At 39.4% G+C, this 19,938-nt stretch overlaps 1 protein-coding gene across 12 annotated transcripts in view; it reads right to left on the bottom strand.

Annotated features, from left to right (window-relative positions):
• Positions 1-19,938, bottom strand: part of CRPPA (CDP-L-ribitol pyrophosphorylase A) — a 417,735-nt gene that overhangs the window by 305,175 nt on the left and 92,622 nt on the right. For 11 of the 12 annotated variants that reach the window (XR_014067823.1, XR_014067824.1, XR_014067826.1 and 8 more), the window contains one exon: positions 3,427-3,531. The exons of the other annotated variant lie outside the window; for it this stretch is intronic. Coding sequence is in view for 5 of the 11 variants with exons in the window: in XM_081537647.1 (XP_081393773.1) it covers positions 3,427-3,531 (105 nt within the window). In the remaining 6 variants the exon portion in view is untranslated. The remainder of the gene's footprint in view (positions 1-3,426; positions 3,532-19,938) is intronic. 12 annotated transcript variants of the gene reach the window in all.

Here is a 19,938-nt window from a genome sequence, read left to right on the forward strand (position 1 = left end):
CCTTTTTAATATTTTTATTAATACATGACTGACAGAGCCTGGAGGCTACCACCATGAATGTAAGAACAATCATGATCTCTGCTTAAGAACATACAGCCTCTTTGCAATTAACCTATTACTTTGCAAATAACCTATTCCTTGTATATAACCTGCCACGGTCCTATAGCAGATAGTTCTCAGACCACATGCCATGAGCTCAGGTACAGAGCATGTCAGATGCATTGCACTGCAGAACTCCTTTTCCTTCATCACAGAACTGAAGAACAGAGTAAATAATTAAATCTATTAGTAAGTACTCTAAGGTCTTAGGAGCTTATCATTCAAGTGCTCAAGTGCTCAGATGATTATGATGCCAGTGTCTCAAAACCCACTTTGAGAAATAATTAGTAACTTTCCATATCGATAATTTGGACAATTTTTCTCCAGATTATCTCCAAACTAAATTGTACAAAAATTGTTCAGCTAAGTGGTTCACGGCACTTCTACCCAAATAGGTTTCCCTGCTATGCCTAGATCCTGGCAGGTAAACCACCCTGGCCCAAAATCTATATCTTACAACTCAGAACTAATGTAGTAGCTGACTTGTATGACAAATGGAAATTTCCTCAAGCAGTCAACCAATCTATTAAAATCAAGTATGACATTGTTAAATTATCTCTAAAACAAGCAATGTCAACCAAAACCAGTGCTATAGTTACTGATTCAAAATATAGCTCTATTACCTGGGGGAAAAAAAAAGTAGAAAACAGACACTTAAAGCTTCAGACTATGCATTTCACCAAATTAAAGACTGTATTGATCTCATTCACGCATTCAATAAATATTTCTCAAATACTGCCACACCATAGGTCCTGTTCTAACGGCTGGAATAGAGCAACGAACACAGTGAGCAAAACTCAACCTGCAGAAACAACATTTTAGGGATACACTTTTCTTAGAAGAATTGAATAAAATATATCTGTTTCCATGAAAACCCAAAGTTAACTAGACAGCTGAAATCAGTACTCAATATTTGCAGTTTAGATGAGAAAAGGCTTTTTTTTCCTTTAACTGTCTGCTATGTAAGGTAAACTCAAAACAGTAATTAATGGAAAGATGTCTCATCACTATAGCTGATTTTTCATTCCTTCCTGCTTTCTTTGAGGAATATAACTGCATTCCAAATTTAAACAGAATAATTGTGAAAGTGCTTTATTCTTTTTTTTCAAATAAATCTATCTTAACAATAGGGTTTTTAAAATAAAGAAAACTTGGTCTCAAATACTAAAATGACTTTTCTAACATACTTGCAAGACAACGCTTATGCATTGAAATCAGTCTTAAGAATAAACCAGATGTATTACTACCCAAAGGTCCTTGGGCACTACACTAATATTCAGAAAGAAACTATATAAAGAAAGACAGCTAAAATTCTTTTTTTTTTTTGGCTGCAGTGCACAGCTTGCAGGATCTTAGGTCCTCAATCAGGGACTGAACCTGCACCCTCAGCAGTGAAAGTGGTGTGGAGTCCTAACCACAAGACTGCCGGCAATTCCCCTAAAATTTGAATTTTTTTTTTTTGTCTACATTTTCCTATTGGCTATCAGTTCAGTTCAGTCGCTCAGTCATGTCCAACTCTTTGCAACCCCATGGACTGCAGCACGCCAGGCTTCCCTGTCCATCACCAACTCCCAGAGCTTGCTCCAACTCAGGTCCACTGAATCAGTGATGCCATCCAACCGTCTCATGATCTGTCACCCACTTCTCCTCCTGCCCTCAGTCTTTCCCATCATCAGGGTCTTTTCTAATGAGTCACTGCTGAGGGGGAGGGTGACACAATTCAACCCCCAGCACTATGTGTGAAATGACTCAGAAAGGGAATGAAGAGAAGCACTTGGAAAGGCCAGCTTCCACTCAGTGCACTGACGTTTGTCGCACATACAATGGAAGCAAGCTCCAAGGTGTGAGGACTAAAACTGTGCTTCTCTGTTGCTGGTGGAAGCAGTGAAATTTGAGATTTAATGCAAAAGACACTGAAGAACATCTGTGGAGTTCAAGTGGAAAATTCAAAGAGCTTTCCTTCTACCTGAAGACCTGAGGGTGCTTCACACTTTTAAAGAAGGCTCAGAATACCCGTGAGAAAAAGGTAATAACACAGCCCCCTCAAAAAAATGAGCAAAGAGGCCAAAGGGTGTTGACATGTTAGTAGCAATAAATGTCTTCAGGTTTCATTTATTTATTTTTAACACAGCCTGTAAATTAAGTTTAGCAGATCTGTAGTGACGTGAGTCAGGATTTTTCACAAAACACCTAATTGGTAATTACCCAAATCCTCCCAATGAATATGTGTATCACCATCTGTCATATACAGAAAAAAATAAACAAAAATAATAAAATGTTGACCTGATGGATTAATGATGTTTGGAAACTCTTAAAAGAGCAATAATACTGTATTAATTTTCTCCACCAGGCAATAAATCAGGCATATCAATATCCTGTAATCTTGTAACAATTTAAATATGTATGAGACAATCTTAGCACGTAGCAAGGCCCATCACATGATTGTACAAAATATCTAACACATAGGGCTTCTTTTTGTTTTTATGTCAATGAAGAAATATGCTTTTGGATTCATATTAGCTCAGAATTAGGATGAATATTTACTAGCCAGATTTAGATGGATGCTTTATAAAGATTTCATCCAATATTTCCAAAGGAGCAGTACTTATTCAAAATTATGATATGACCCTACAATTCTATTTCAGAATACATTGTTCAGTTTACCACATTTCTACACAATGAAACACAGGAGAGTCACACTGTAAAGCACTCCAGCCTCAACAGGAACACGGAGTATGATAATGCTACAACCACTTCATTCCTCCCAAAGAAGTCTGTCATGAAATCAGTCAAGCCTGACCACAGGAAAGAGCACAATGCCACTTGGAGGTGGTGAGTTCTTCCAGGCACCAAGCCTACTGGGTCAAAACTACTGCAGATATGTGTTTCAATAGCACATTAAATTGGAGCTACCATCCTAGGGACTGAGAGGAAATGTTGTTGCTGTGAGAAGCAGAGCGGCGCCCTCAATCCAGCTGAGAGTAAGGCTACACAGTAAAACATTACACATCAAGAACGTACACAAAACAAAACAATATTACTGGCTAAATGGGATCTGTTTGAGTAAACTATCCCAACATGAATTTTCGTGCAACTGAGCAACAGAAATGATACCATAATTTGATGGATCAGAAAACCCACTGAGACTCTTAACACCTTTAATGTATATGTACACACATACTTTTATTCCTAGAAATACTGTTTCAATATGAAGCCAAATGTTTTTAAACTTCTCTATTTTCTAAAGCACCTGGAAAGTGTCAGTACTTGCAGAGTATGTCTTCAGGAATGACACATCAACACAGAGCTAAGTACCAACTTCCTTACCTTCCAGAGGTCAGGGGATCCTTCCACAAGTTTGGCTTTGATATGACTGTATTTTAGAGCCAAATGTAAACACTCAGTTCCAAATTCCAAGTCATAGTCACTACACTGGGTAAGAAGAAAAAAGAATTAAGAAGTTAAAATATAATATTAAATAATCTTTCAATTTCATAATCAACTGCATATAGAAAAGAGCCTAGAGGATTCACAAATTAGCTACAAGTTAAATTAATCTTCTTCATGCCCTAAAGGCCAAATGAAACCAATAGAAAATACAAATGTTGCAATCATGTTTTTAACTTCCTGAATAGTTTCAGTGAAAGTTGCTCAGTCATTTCCAACTCTTTGAGACCTCACAGACTGTAGCCCACCAGGCTCCTCTGTCCATTGGAATCTCCAGGCAAGAATACTGGAGTGGGTAGCCATTCCCTTCCCCAAGGAATCTCCCCAACCCAAAGATTGAACCTGGGTCTTTGACTTTGCAGGCAGATTCTTTACCGTCTGAGCTCAGGTGACTTTGCAGGCAGATTCTTTACCGTCTGAGCTCAGGTGTCAGATAAATACAATACTTTATTTCCTTTGTTCAAAAGTTACATTTCCAAACATGTTTGTAAAATGCCTAAAGGTATGACTGAGGATTACCATATCAGAACTTAATTTAACAAATATACGTATCCATAAAACCCCAAATCTCTTATATTTATACCAAAACACTTGCAGGTCACAGCTTTCTTATTGATATTTTAAATAACAATAGATCTTTTTAGATGATATATTTTGATTCTGAACATGGAACTATATCAGTCTTCCATATGAGAAAAAAAAGTGAATGCCTATCAGATTTAGTAAAATATAAATAATATTTTTTAGCATTTTAAACAGAACCACCCAAATGACGAACATAATGCAATTAAATAATGGTCACTGAGTATCTATCATGTCCAAGGTTTGTTTTAAGTCAACACCGAAATCAGATTGATTATACTCTTTGCAGCCAAAGATGGAGAAGCTCTATACAGTCAGCAAAAACAAGACCAGGAGCAGACTGTGGCTCAGATCATGAACTGCTTATTGCCAAATTCAGACTTAAATTGAAGAAAGTAGGGAAAACCACTAGACCATTCAGGTATGACCTAGATCGAATCCCTTATGAGTATACAGTGGAAGTGACAAATAGATTTAAGGGACTAGACCTGATAGACAGAGTGCCTGATGAACTATGGACAGAGGTTCGTGACATTGTACAGGAGACAGGGATCAAGAAAATCCCCATGGAAAAGAAACGCAAAAAAGCAAAATGGCTGTCTGAGGAGGGCTTACAGATAGCTGGGAAGAGAAGAGAAGAGAAAAGCAAAGGAGAAAAGAAAAGATATTCCCATCTGAATGCAGAGTTCCAAAGAATAGCAAGGAGAGATTAGAAAGCCTTCCTCAGCGATCAGTGCAAACAAATAGAGGAAAACAACAGATTGGGAAAGACTAGAGACCTCTTCAAGAAAATTAGAGATACCAAAGGAACATTTCATGCAAAGACAGGCTCGATAAAGGACAGAAATGGTATGGACCTAACAGAAGCAGAAGATATTAAGAAGAGATGGCAAGAATACACAGAAGAACTGTACAAAAAAGATCTTCACGACCCAGATAATCACGATGGTGTGATCACTCACCTAGAGCCAGACATCCTGGAATGTGAAGTCAAGTGGGCCTTAGTAAGCATCACTACGAACAAAGCTAGTGGAGGTGATGGAATTCCAGTTGAGCTATACGAGCATATAAAGATAAATGAGACATGTTTTGTGACCTCAAGGAACTCAGGTTTAAAAGAGGAGGCTGATCTATAGCAAATATTTTGTAACAGAATGCGATAGATGGAGCATTAGCAGAATATTTACAAGTAGACCAGGAGATACAGTATTTAATTCTATGTAAGGGTAGTAGGGAAGCCCCGTTAGAGGAAATGGTCTCTGATCTCATTCTAAAGACTGAATAGGGACTTCCTTGGTGGTTCAGTGGCTAAGACTCCACACTCCCAATACAGGTGCCCTGAGTTTCAATCCCTGGTCAGGGAACTAGATCCCACATACCGCAACTAAGACTTGGCACAGACAAATAAATGAATAAATATTTTTTAAAAAATAAAGACTGAATAAAACTCAAGGATAGGAATACCTTTCAGGCAAAAACTACCCAACAAAGATACAGACATTGCAGATCTGCAATGGATCCACTGGATCTGCATTTTACCAACAGCACAACCATGACTTACATGGTGGTTCAGATAGTAAAGAATCTGCCTGCAATGCAGGAGACCAGCGTTCAATCCCTATGTTGGGAGATCCCCTGGAGAAGGAAAAAGGAACCCACTCTAGTATTCATGCCTGGAGAATCCCATGTTCAGAGGAAACTGGCAGACTACAGTCCATGGGGTGACAAAGAGTCGGACATGACTGAGCAAATAACACACACACACAAGAGCATATCCATGTAAGACAGACTGGAAGAAGTCAATAAATATGAATATGACATTTAGAACTGTTTGCCAATCTTTATTTTATTGGAGATTACAAATCCTACGTTTTAATGATTTGTGAAGTTAATATGACAAGAAAATATAACCATCGGTTATATATAGAGTCCCAAATTAACCAGAACTGCTTCAGTATAAACCTTTATTCTTATAAACAACATAACATGGCATTTTCAAGAAATGTCATGATATGTCTAATATACAATATAACATGACATTGAAGAAATTTAAGAAATTTCATCTTTAATATAGTATTATCAACAGTTCAGTTCAGTTCAATAGTTCAGTCACGTCTGATTCTTTGTGACCCCATGGAATGCAGCACTTCAGGCTTCCATGTCCATCACTAACTCCCAGAGCTTACTCAAACTCATGTCCATCGAGTCAGTGACACCATCCAACAATCTCATCCTCTGTCATCCTCTTCTCCTCCTGCCTTCAATCTTTCCCAATATCAGGGTCCTTTCCAAAGAGTCAGTTCTTCCCATCAGGTGGCCAAAGTATTGGAGTTTCAGCTACAGCATCAGTCCTTCCAATGAATATTCAGGACTGATTTCCTTTAGGATGGAATGGTTGATCTCCTTGCAGTCCAAGAGACTCTCAAGAATCTTCTCCAACAGCACAGTTTAGAAGCATCAATTCTTCAGAACTCAGCTTTTTATATAGTCCAACTCTCATATCCATACATGACCACTGGAAAAACCATAGCCTTGACTAGACAGAACTTTGTTGGCAAAATAATGTCTCTGCTTTTTAATATGCTGTCCAGGTTGGTCATAACTTTTCTTCCAAGGAGCAAGCATCTTTTAATTTCATGGCTGCAGTCACCATCTGCAGTGATTTGGGAGCCCCAAAAATAAAGTCTGTCACTATTTCCATTGATTCCCCATCTATTTGCCATGAAGTAATGGGACCAGATGCCATGATCTTAGTTTTCTGAATGTTGAGCTTTAAGCCAACTTTTTAACTCTCCTCTTTCACTTTCATCAAGAGGCTCTTTAGTTCTTCTTCGCTTTCTGCCATAATGGTGGTGTCATCTGCATATCTGAGGTTATTGATATTTCTCTTGGCAATCTTGATTCCAGCTTGTGCTTCATCCAGCCCAGCGTTGGGCATGATGTACTCTGCATATAAGATAAATAAGCAGAGTGACAATATACAGCCTTTGCATATGTCTTTCCTGATTTGGAACCAGTCTGTTGTTGAATGTACAGTTCTAACTGTTGCTTCTTGACCTGCAAACAAATTTCTCAGGAAGCAGGTCAGGTGGTCTGGTATTTCCATCTCTTGAAGAATTTTACACAGTTTGTTGTGATCCACACAGTCAAAGACTTTGGCATAGTCAATAAAGCAGAAGTAGATATTTTTCTGGAACTCTCTTGCTTTTTCGATGTTTCAACGGATGTTGGCAATTTGATCTCTGGTTCTTCTGCCTTTTCTAAATCCAGCTTGAAAATCTGGAAGTTCACAGTTCATGTACTGTTGAAGCCTGATTTGGAGAATTTTGAGCATCACTTTGCTATTGAGTGAGATGAATGCAATTGTGCAGTAGTTTGAACATTCTTTAGCATTGCCTTTCTTTGGGATTGGAATGAAAATTGATCTTTTCCAGTCCTGTTGCCACTGCTGAGTTTTCCAAATTTGCTGGCATATTGAGTGAAGCACTTTCACAGCATCATCTTTTAGGATTTGAAACAGCTCAACTGGAATCCCATCACCCCCCCTCCAGCTTTGTTCATAGTGATGCTTCCTAAGGCCCACTTGACTTCGCATTCCAAGAAGTATGGCTCTGAGTGATCACACCATCGTGGTTATCTGGGTCATGAAGATCTTTTTTATATAGTTCTTCTGTGTATCCTTGCCACCTCTTCCTCATATCTTGTGCTTCCATTAGGTCCATACAATTTCTGTCCTTTATTGTACCCATCTTTGCATGGAATGTTCCCTTGGTATCTCAAATTTTCTTGAAGAGATCTCTAGTCTTTCCCATTCTATTGTTTTCCTCTATTTCTTTGCACTGATCACTGAGGAAGGCTTTCTTATCTCTCCCTGCTACTCTTTGGAAATCTGCATTCAAGTGGGTATATCTTTCCTATTCTCCTTTGTCTTTAGCTTCCCTTCTTTTCTCAGCTATTTGTAAGGCTTCCTCAGACAACCATTTTGCCTTTTTGCATTTCTTTTTCTTGGGGATGGTCCTGATCACTGCCTCTTGTACAATGTCCCGAACCTCCATCCATAGTTCTTCAGGTACTTTGTCTATCACACCTAATCCATTGAATCTATTTGTCACTTACACCATACAATGCATAAGAGATTTGATTTAGGTCATACCTGTAGCTACATACAAATAATTATGCTTTAGTAAACTTTACCTGTCTCCTGAGAAACCTGTATGCAGGTCAGGAAGCAACAGTTAGAACTGGACATGGAACAACAGAATCGTTCCAAATAGGAAAAGGAGTACGTCAAGGCTGAATACTGTCACCCTGCTTATTTAACTTAAATGCAGAGTACACCATGAGAAACGCTGGGCTGGATGAAGCACAAGCTGGAATCAAGACTACAAGGAGAAATATCAACAACCTCAGATATGCAGATAACACAACTCTAATGTCAGAAAGCAAGAGGAACTAAAGAGCCTCTCAATGAGGGTGAAAGAGGAGAGTGAAAACCCTGGCCTCAAACTCAACATTCAGAAAAACTAAGATCATGGCATCTGGTCCCATCACTTCATGGCAAATAGATGGAGAAAAAGTGGAAGAAGTGACACATTTTATTTTCTTGCGCTTCAAAATCACTGCAGATGGTAACCACAGCCATGGAATTAAAAGAAGCTTGCTCCTTGGGATGAAAGACATGACAAACCTAGACAGCATGTTAAAAAGCAGAGACATCACTTTGCCAATAGAAGTCCTGGGAGGTGGGAGAGGGGTCCAGGAAAGGGAACACATGTAAACCCATGGCTGATTCATGTCAATGTATGGCAAAAACTACTAGAATATTGTAAAGTAATTAGCCCCCAACTAAAATAAATAAATTTATTAAAAAAAAAAAAGAAACTTGCTCCTTGGGAGGAAAGACATGACAAACCTAGACAGCATGTTACAAAGCAGAGACATCACTTTGCCAATAAAAGTCCTTATAGTAAAAGCTATTGTTTTTCCAGTAATCATGTAAAGATGTGAAAGTTGGACCATAAAGAAGGCTAAGTACTCTAGAATTGATGCTTTTGAATTGTGGTACTGTAGAAGACTCTTGAGAGTCCCTTGGACTGCAAGATCAAACCAGTGAATCTTAGAGGAAATCAACCCTGACTATTCATCAGAAGGGTTGTTGCTGACGCTCCAATACTTTGGCCACCTGATGTGAAGGGCTGACTCATTGGAAAAGACCCTGATGCTGAAAAAGACTGAAGGCAAAAGAAGAAGGAAGCTGTAGAAGATGGGACGGTTAGATAGCATCACCAACTCAATGCATATGAATCTAAGCAAACTTCAGGAGATTGTGAAGGACAGAGGAGCCTGGCGTGCTGCACTTCATGGGGTGGCAAAAAGTTGGACATGACTTAGCGCCTAAACAACAACAACAAAATCTCCACATTCTATTAATAATTCCAACATCTGCACAATCTCATCTAGTAGTATGCAAGTAAGACCAATCTACAGTAAAAATAATTATTTTTGGTCAAATCCCAAAGTGAAGTAAAAGTCGCTCAGATGGGCTTCCCTGGTGGCTCAGCTGGTAAAGAATCTGCCTGCAATGTGAGAGACCTGGGTTCGATCCCTGGGTTGGGAAGGTCCCCTGCAGAAGGGAAAGGCTACCCACTCCAGTATTCTGGCCTAGAGAATTCCATGGACTGTATAGTCCACGGGGTCGCAAAGAATTGGACATGACTGGGCAACTTTCACTTCTGTCTCTCTCTCTAAACCCCAAAGGAGACTACCAATAACCCTTTTCCTGCCTCTCTTTCCAGATGCAGGATACTGAACACATTCATGGACAGCCTTAAGAGTGCTCACAAAGTGCATATTGAGAGGAACAGCTTCTTTCTTCCCATCTCAGGAATGAGAAGTACTTGATGCAGTGCTCCTGCCAGTCACGTGATGTACCAGCCAAGAACGGCAACAGCTTACCAAGTGCAAGAAGTCTTCTAGACTCCAATCAACAGAGCCAGCAGGAAACAAAGAAAATGATGGATCAGATACTTCCAAAATATATACCCAAAACAGACACTAAGCGATCTTGGCAGAAATACTCTGAATCTGTCATTCATTGTATAGAATAATTTTACAACTATTTACAGGGTTTGGGGGCTTCCCTGATAGCTCAGTTGGTAAAGAATCCGCTTGCAATGCAGGAGACCCCAATTTGATTCCTGGGTTGGGAAGATCCGCTGAAGGGATAGGCTACCCACTCCAGTATTCTTGGGCTTCCCCATTGCTTCAGCTGGTAAAGAGTCTGCCTGCAAAGCAGAAGATCCAGGTTCGATCCCTGGGTTGGGAAGATCCCCTGGAGAAGGGAAAGGCTACCCACTCCAGTATTCTGGCCTAAAGAATTCCATGGAATGTATAGTCCATGGGGTCGCAAAGAGTTGGACACAACTGAGCAACTTTCACTTCACTTATGAGGTTTTTGGTAATGTTCTATCATTAAACCTTACTTCTATGGTTATCTCAAAAAAGTGCATACGTTATGACAAATTAAAATCTGAATTTGTTTCTCAAGAACATGGATGATGATTTCTTCTGCCTAGGATATGAAAAGCTGGCAAAAGTGATGCTCACTTCAAGAACAAAAGAAAAAAGCAGATAAACTACAAAAACAGAACTTATTCTTGAAACCATCAGAGCTGAGGTCACAGGATGACTGAGTAGCCCTAAATCAAAGAAAAGGCATGCCTCCCCCAAGAAGTAGAAGATGCCATCACCAGCTCACCTAGAGCAGAACACAAAAGGAAGAAACATCGGGTATAATACAGACAGTAAGGTAAAATCTCCTAAAAATTTCAACAAACTATAAATACTGAATGGAGGCAATTAGGAGAATATAGAACCTCTGGGAAATATAACCACAACATGAGTTAATACCCCATTCAGGCTTTTCTTTAGCAACACACTACTGGGTGCTCATCAAATTGTGTGATATTAGTTCAAAGTGACTGTGATTAGGTATGGATTCTAACCTCAAAGTAATCATGAAACAAATGCTTTATAAGGTAAGAGTAAGAAGTCAAGAGGAATAAAAGGGAATCCTAAAATGAGAAATTAATACAAAGGCAGGCAGAAAAAAGAAAAGGAACAAAAATAAAGCAACCAGCAAAATGGTAGATTTTAATCAAGTAAGTTAATTAAGGTGTAGCTGCACAAAATGTGGACATTATTCAGCATGGGGGCCATAGTGTTATCACTGATCACATGAAAAACACACAAATACGTAGATGCTGAGAATCCTCTGCCTCCCTAAACCTGGAGCCCAAAACAGTATTAATAATATTCTCCTATCAATAACCTCAGATATGCAAATGATACCACCCTTATGGCAGAAAGCGAAGAAGAACTAAAGAGCCTGTTGATGAAAGTGAAAGAGGAGAGTGAAAAAGTTGGCTTAAAACTCAACGTTCAGAAAACTAAGATCATGGCATCTGGTCCCATCACTTCATGGCAAAAAGACAGGGAAACAATGGAAACAGTTACAGACTTTATTTTGGGGGCCTCCAAAATCACTGCAGATGGTGACTGCAGCTATGAAATTAAAAGATGCTTACTCCTTGGAAGAAAAGTTATGACCAACCTGGACAGCATATTAAAAAGCAGAGACATTATTTTGCCAACAAAGGTCCGTCTAGTCAAAGCTATGGTTTTTCCAGCAGTCATGTATGGATGTGATAGTTGGACTATAAAGAAAGCTGAGTGCCGAAGAATTGATGCTTTTGAACTGTGGTGTTGGAGAAGACTCTTGAGAGTCCCTTGGACTGCAAGGAGATCCAAGCAGTCTATCCTAAAGGAAATCAGTCCTGAATATTCACTGGAAGAACTGATGCTAAAGCTGAAACTCCAATACTTTGGCCACCTGATGCAAAGAACTGACTCATTTGAAAAGACCCTGATGCTGGGAAAGACTGAAGGCAGGAGGAGAAGGGGACGACAGAGGATGAGATGGTTGGATGGCATCACCGACTCGATGAACATGAGTTTGAGTGGACTCGGGAGTTGGTGATGGACAGGGAGGCCTGGAGTGCTGCAGTCCATGGGGTTACAAAGGGTCGAACACGACTGAGCAACTAAACTGAACTGAATGCTCTCCTCAGGCATAAGCCCCTGGCACACTATAGTCAGAGGTCTTCATATACACTGTCCAGCCCAGTCACCTTAGAATGAAACTCACAATCAACAGCCCCCACCCCATAAAACCCACCAAGTACAACCAATCACCAACATATACACGTGAACAGAAAACCCAGATATAACTGAAATGCAAGGTAAGACTAACATGAAAGATCAAGTCAAAATGGCAAAAAATGTTTTGGAGAAACTAGAAACTACACAGCCAATAAAGATTTAACAGTCCCAGAATGATAGTGTTTATACTCATAAAATAAGGATAATATTTAGAAGGGTTGAAAACAGAAAAACATAATGAGTCAAAGTCCAATATGTTAATAAAAACCAGAAGAACGTAAAAGGGCTGGAGAAGCAAACAATCAAATAATTTTTAATTGCAGTAATAAAGAACATGAGTCCCCAGATTTAAACAATCTTACAGAATGAAGATGCTAATAGATAAAAATACACAAAATCCAATTAACAAAAACAAAAAGTCTCTTGTAAAGCAGCAGGAATCCAAACTGGACAAGACTGCTTAACAGCCAACAATGATAATCAGATAAATAGTGGAAGAGTTTCTTCATAATTTAGAAGATAGTGATTGTCAATATAAAATCATAAAAGCTATATATCCTGTCTGAAGGCAGATATGGGCTTACAGAAACACTGAAGGTTATCAGTAGAATTTTAGTTCCTATGTACTTTTTCTATCTAGGTTTCTTAACAGACTGCTTTTTCTAAGAGTTTTAGGTTCAGAGCAAAATTGAGCAGAAAGGACAACTATTTCCCATTTACTGCCATCCCCACATACACATAGGTTCCCTCGGTAACAAAATCTTACACCAGAGCAGTGCACTGAACCTACACAAACACACAGATAATACCTGAAGTCGACAGTTTACATTAGGGTTCACTCCTAGTGTTTCACATTCTACACATGGTAACAAGTGTATAGTGGTATGTATCCACCACAATGGTAACATATAGGATATCTTCACTGCACTAAAAATTCTTTGTTCTCCTATTCATCCTCGTCTGTTCTCCCAATTCCATGCAACTAATTAAGTTTTTCCTATATCTATAGTTGCGCCTTTTCCAGAAGTCACATATCTGGAATCAAATAGTATGTGGTCTGCTCAGATTGGTCTATTTCAAGTTGGTAAGTGCTTCCACATCTTTCATGACTTGAATTATTTTTTAGCACTAGATAATATTTCATTATCTGGAAGTACCACAGTGTATGTATGTATAAGGAAATCTTGGTTACTTCCAAGTTTTGGTGACTATGAATAAAGCTAGTACAAATATTCAAGTGTAGGTTTTTGTATAGATACAAATTTTCAACTTATTTCAGTAAATACAAATAAGTGCAACTGCTGTATCATATGCTAAGAGTATGTTTAGTTTTGTAAGAAACTGTCAAATTGTCTTCTCAAGTGGATGTGCCATTTTGCATTATCACCAGCAATGAATGCTGTATGAAAATGTGAATTAAAACAATGATATCGCACTATACCTCTATTACAATGGCTGAAATCCAGAACACCGACAATATCCAGAGTTGGTGATGATGTGGAGTATCAAAATCTCAGATTCAATGCAATCCCTATCAAAATGCCAATGCCATTTTTCAAAGAAAGAACAAATAATTTTAAAACTCTTATGGGAACACAAAAGACCCTGAATAGCCAAAACAATGTTGAGAAAGCAGGGCAAAGTTGGAGGTATCATGCGCCCTGATTGCAAACTATATTACAAAGCTACAGGAAAAAAAATATATATACATATATATGGTACTGGCATGAAAACAAACACCTAGTTTAAAAGAACAGAATAGAGAGCCCAGAAATAATGATAGTGATAGGCTGTCACCATCATTTAATTGACACCAAAGAAGACAATAATATACAATGGAGAAAACTAGTGGTGCTGGGAAAACTAGTCAGCTACATGTAGATGAATAAAACTAGACCTAGAACATTTTCTTATACCATATACAAAAATAAACTCAAAATATATTAAAGTCTTAAACATAAGATTGGAAATCAAAAAACCTCTAGAAGAAAACATAGGAACACTCTTTCACATAAATTGTGAAAGCTTTTTGGTTTGTTTTTTTTTTTTTTGGCTCTACCTCCTAGTGCAAGGAAACAAAAACAAATAAACTAGACCTAGTTAAACTTAAAAGCTTTTGCGCAGCAAAGGAAACTTTTGACAAAATTAAATGACAACCTCCTGAATGGGAGAAAATACCTGCAACTGATGTGACTGATAAAAGGTTAATATCCAAAATATATAAGCAGCTCATATAACCCATCAAAAACTTAAACAACTCAATTTAAAAAAATAGGCCTGGAGAGACATTTTTCCAAACAAAACCTATAGGTAATCAACAGGCAGAGGAAAGATGCTCAGCATTGCTGATTAAAGAAATGCAAAACAAAACCAGAATGAGATATCACCTCACACTTGTCAGAATGGCTATCATCAAAAAGATCACACATTACAAATTGCTGGTAAGGATGTAGCAAAAAGAGAACCTTTGTGTGTTATAGATAGGAATGTAAATTGGTATAGCTACTGTAGAAAACAATATGGAGGTTTCTCAAAAAACTAAAAATAGAACCATCATGAGTGGGTGAGTGCTAAATCACTTCACTTGTGTCTCTTTGCAACCCTATGGACTGTAGCCTGCCAGGTTCCTTTGTCCATGGAATTTCCCAGACAAGAATACGAGAGTGGGTTGCCATTTCCCACTCCACTGTGTTTGCCTGTTTCAGGACACCAATCTGTCCTGTTATCTCACTTCTCTGATAGATTTAAGACATGTTTTTTTATTTTTCAGTTTGTTTAGCTTTGTACTGTTAGGATAGAGTGATCATTTCTAAGTTCCTTACACACATGGGAAAACAGAAGTTCCCCACAGACTCTTTCTCAGGAGATGGTGCTCCACAAAATTGGGGAGCACAATGAGAAAAGGGAAGACATAGGATGCAGAAAGCAAGATATTCTAATAGGTGAGGAAAAAAGAGAATTTCTAGGAGAGTAGGGAGGAACAGTCTCAAGGTGATTGACCCCACAGATGGGGTCTGCTTAATTAATGAAAGTATATGTGTACTTGACTGAACTTGATGCATTGTTGCCAAGTGGTTAAGAGCATTGATGTTGAAGTCAAACAGATTTGGGTTCCTACTGTGTGCTTCTACATAACAAGTTATCTGACTGGGGAGAAAATACTTAAAAGAGTCTGTCCCTCAAGCTTCTTCCATTTTCAGAAGTGGAGAATAAAAACTACTGAAAAGAACTAGCATAATAGCCATGTGAGGTGTCTGGCATAGTGTCTAGTCTATGGTTATTCCTTGATAAAGTCTAGATAGTTAGGGGCTATAATACAGTTAACCATACAAATTAAGGGCTTCCCTAGTGGCTCAGACAGTAAAGAATCCGCCTGCAATGCGGGAGTCCTGGGTTCAATCCCTGGATTGGGAAGATCCCCTGGAGGAGGGCATGGCAACTCACTCCAGTAATCTTGCCTGAGAATCCCCATGGACAGAGGAGCCTGGTGGGCTACAGTCCACGGGGTCGCAGAGTCAGACACGACTGAGTGACTAAGCACAGCACATACAAATTAAAGTTTGAAAGTGAAACTGAAAGTGTTAGTCATTCAGTCGTGTCCGACTCTTTGCGACCCCATGGATTATAACCTTCCAGGCTCCTCTGCCAATAGAACTCTCCAGGCAAGAAAGCTGGAGTGGGTTGCCATTCCCTTCTCCAGGGGATCTTCATGACCCAGGGATCAAACCCAGGTCTCCCACACTGCAGGCAGATTCTTTACTATCCGAGCCACCAGATAGCCCCAAATTAAGGCTTAAAAAGTAGTTAATCCAGTAATAGTTGATGGCTATATAGAGTTCTATGTTTTCTATAGTGATACTGGGGGTAACTCTGAAATTGTGTACAACCTTTTCCTTCTACTTTCCTCACACTTAGTTTCCATTAAGAAAAATGGAAGAAACACTAGCAGTGAAACTGGAAGAATAAAGATAAAATGGAAAAAAAAGGTTTAAACCATAATTTTATTCTCACTTGTGACAATGACAAACATAGTCTCCTTCTCATTTTGTTTCATTCTATAAATCACATATAGTTGGTAGTTTTGTTATGTGTATATTCTTTTTCTATCTTTTCTATGTAGTAGTTAAGTGACTACTGTCAAAGAGCTTGCAATATACCTCTGCGCTGTTCAGTCAGTCTCCATGGACCATCATCCTAGAGTTAACCACCTCCTTCACTGCCCTTTCCCCTGTACCATCCTGTTTTGCTGCAAATTCATTACTTAATAGAGTCTTTGCCTCCTAGATATGAAAGAACACCCATTTCTCACCATCATTCTCAAGTGTTTTCTCCTGATTTTCCCAACCACCACTGACTTCAGGCCTCGCAGGCAGGATTAACATTCCAGACCCTTACACCTATCTTTCTGTGCAAATCCTCTGTCCCTCCAAAATGCATGCCATCTGGACAAATCTTCCCATCTTCATAATACTGTCATCTGTCACTACTTCATAGGCTCCACCATTTCAGACATGTGGGATCAGTGTTCCATTTTACTTAAGTTACTGACATTATACTGGCTGAATCCAAGGTCCATGTGCACAAACTTTAAATATTCTAGCCATTGCCTTGCTAGAATTTATTTTCACTTGAAAAACTAATTTCTATTGTGGAGAATTTTATTTTTACCTTCATCTGAGACTCCTCTGAAACTTTTCATTTCATAATCTGACTGGAACTTCCAACCATCATTTCTCTTACTCTCCACTCCCAGTAACCCTGAATGAGGCATCCAATCCTGTAAAACCTCTTCTGGTTCTCAATTAGTTAATGCTCATTTTTCTAGACTGTCCTTCATCAACCAGAAGACGATGGTTGAAGGCATAAAAAACTTTATTAATAGCACCCTGACTGTCTTCATCATTTGTCCATGCACTCAATATGCCAGCAAATATGGAAAACTCAGCAGTGGCCACAGGACTGGAAGAGGTCAGTTTTCATTCCAATCCCAAAGAAAGGCAATGCCAAAGAATGCTCAAACTACCGCACAATTGCACTCATCTCACACGCTAGTAAAGTAATGCTCAAAATTCTCCAAGCCAGGCTTCAGCAATATGTGAACCGTGAACTTCCAGATGTTCAAGCTGGTTTTAGAAAAGGCAGAGGAACCAAAGATCAAATTGCCAATATTCGCTGGATCATCAAAAAAGCAAGAGAGTTCCAGAAAAACATCTATTTCTGCTTTACTGACTATGCCAAAGCCTTTGACTGTGTGGATCACAATAAACTGTGGAAAATTCTGAAAGAGATGGGAATACCAGACCATCTGACCTGTCTCTTGAGAAACCTGTATGCAGGTCAGGAAGCACCAGTTAGAACTGGACATGGAACAACAGACTGCTTCCAAATAGGAAAAGGAGTACCTCAAGGCTATATATTGTCACCCTGCTTATTTAACTTATATGCAGAGTACATCATGAGAAATGCTGGGCTGGAAGAAACACAAGCTGAAATCAAGATTGCTGGGAGAAATGGGGAGAAATATCAATAACCTCAGATATGCAGATGACACCACCCTTATGGCAAAAAGTGGAGAAGAACTAAAGAGCCTCTTGATAAAAGTGAAAGACGAGAGTGAAAAAGTTGGCTTAAAGCTCAACGTTCAGAAAACTAAGATCATGGCATCTGGTCCCATCACTTCATGGGAAATAGATGGGGAAACAGTGGAAACAGTGTCAGACTTTATTTTTGGGGGCTCCAAAATCACTGCTGATGGTGACTGCAGCCATGAAATTAAAAGACGCTTACTCCTTGGAAGGAAGGTTATGGCCAACCTACATAGCATATTGAAAAGCAGAGACATTACTTTACCAACAAAGGTCCATCTAGTCAAGGCTATGGTTTTTCCAGTAATCATGTATGGATGTGAGAGTTGGACAGTGAAGAAAGCTGAGCGCCGAAGAATTGATGCTTTTGAACTGTAGTGTTGGAGAAGACTCTTGAGAGTCCCTTGGACTGCAAGGAGATCCAACCAGTCCATCCTAAAGGAGATCAGTCTGGTTGTTTATTGGAAGGACTGATGTTGAAGCTGAAACTCCAATACTTTGGCCACCTCATGCGAAGAGTTGACTCATTGGAAAAGACCCTAATGCTGGGGAGGATTGGGGGCAGGAGGAGATGGGGACAACGGAGGATGAGATAGTTGGATGGCATCACTGACTCAATGGACATGGGTTTGGGTAAATTCCGGGAGTTGGTGATAGACAGGGAGGCCTGGCGTGCTGCAATTCATGGGGTCGCAAAGAGTCGGACACGACTGAGCAACTGAACTGAGCTGAACTAGATTTCCTCTACAAAGTCCAAGTACAAAATCATGTCATCTCTTTTGTTTTCTAAACTTTTAGTTCATAGATTTAAGTTATCAAAGTACATAGTTTAAAGAAGCAACTATCTCTACAAGATTTGTTATGAAAAAGTCAACCTCACTCCCTTTGCTCTACTTTGTCTTCACCACAGGCAATCATTTTTCCTTCTTTCAGTTGACGCTTCTAATATTCATTTCCATGTGTAACAAGTCAACTACTGTGTGCTGTGCTTAGTCCAACTCTTTGTGACCCCATGGACTGTAACCTGCCAGGCTCCTCTGTCCATGGGGACTCTCCAGGTAAGAATACTAAAGTGAGTTGTCATCACCTCCTCCAGGGGATCTTCCTTACCCAGGGATCGAACCCAGGTCTTCTGTGCTGCAGGCAGATTCTCTCCCATCTGAGCCACCAGGAATTAACAAATACACAAATGTTAGTAGCACGTAGCAATCAACTTCTTTCTCATACACAGCTGTGGGATGGCTGAGGTGACTGTGCTGTAAGCTGCAGGACTGTAGGTCAGCTGTGGCACTTCTGATCCATGGATCGCACACTACAGGCCACACTGGAGGGACAGCGACCAGACTGTGACTTCCTTAGGACAACAGATGCAACAAAGGGCAAACCCAACAGCAGAGGCACATTTATGCCTCTATCTACATCTCCTCTGCAAAAATCCCAAAGCAAGCTAGCAGGCTAAATCCAGAATCAAGGAACAGAGAAAGAGACTTCACTTACCAGGAGGACATGGTAAAGGTAAAAAGCAGAATACCGTCAGGCCTGAACTGAAATAGTTCACCATCACACCGTCTCTCTAAATAACATACAGCTCTATTTTCTGAGTGAGCCCTCAGATAAAGAAGAATTTTGTCTTCTCTCCTCCCCACATCACAATACACACCAACACGTCCTATTTCCCATGCCTTCAGTATCTTAATTTTTGGTTACATCAAGTGTTTACATTAGTGACTATGTCATCATTACTCATAGCTAAGTTATACACTGAAATTCCTTTCCTGCACAAGTCTTTGTTTTTCCTGAAGTTATAACTTCTCTTTTGTTTCAACTGTTTAGTTTTCTATATACCTATGAGTCATTCAACAGAAAATAACTATTTGTCTAGATCTACTCTGAAGATATTCAGACATGTAAGGTATTCACCAACTTTGTGTTCCCGAAGAAGTCACCCCTGGAGTCTCCTCACCTTTTTCAGGAGGGACTGGTGACAGTGGCACACACCTGTCAT

Source organism: Giraffa tippelskirchi, chromosome 10 (genome assembly GCF_054371585.1).
Source record: "Giraffa tippelskirchi isolate mGirTip1 chromosome 10, T2T-mGirTip1v1.2.pri, whole genome shotgun sequence".
NCBI classification, from domain to species: domain Eukaryota; kingdom Metazoa; phylum Chordata; class Mammalia; order Artiodactyla; family Giraffidae; genus Giraffa; species Giraffa tippelskirchi.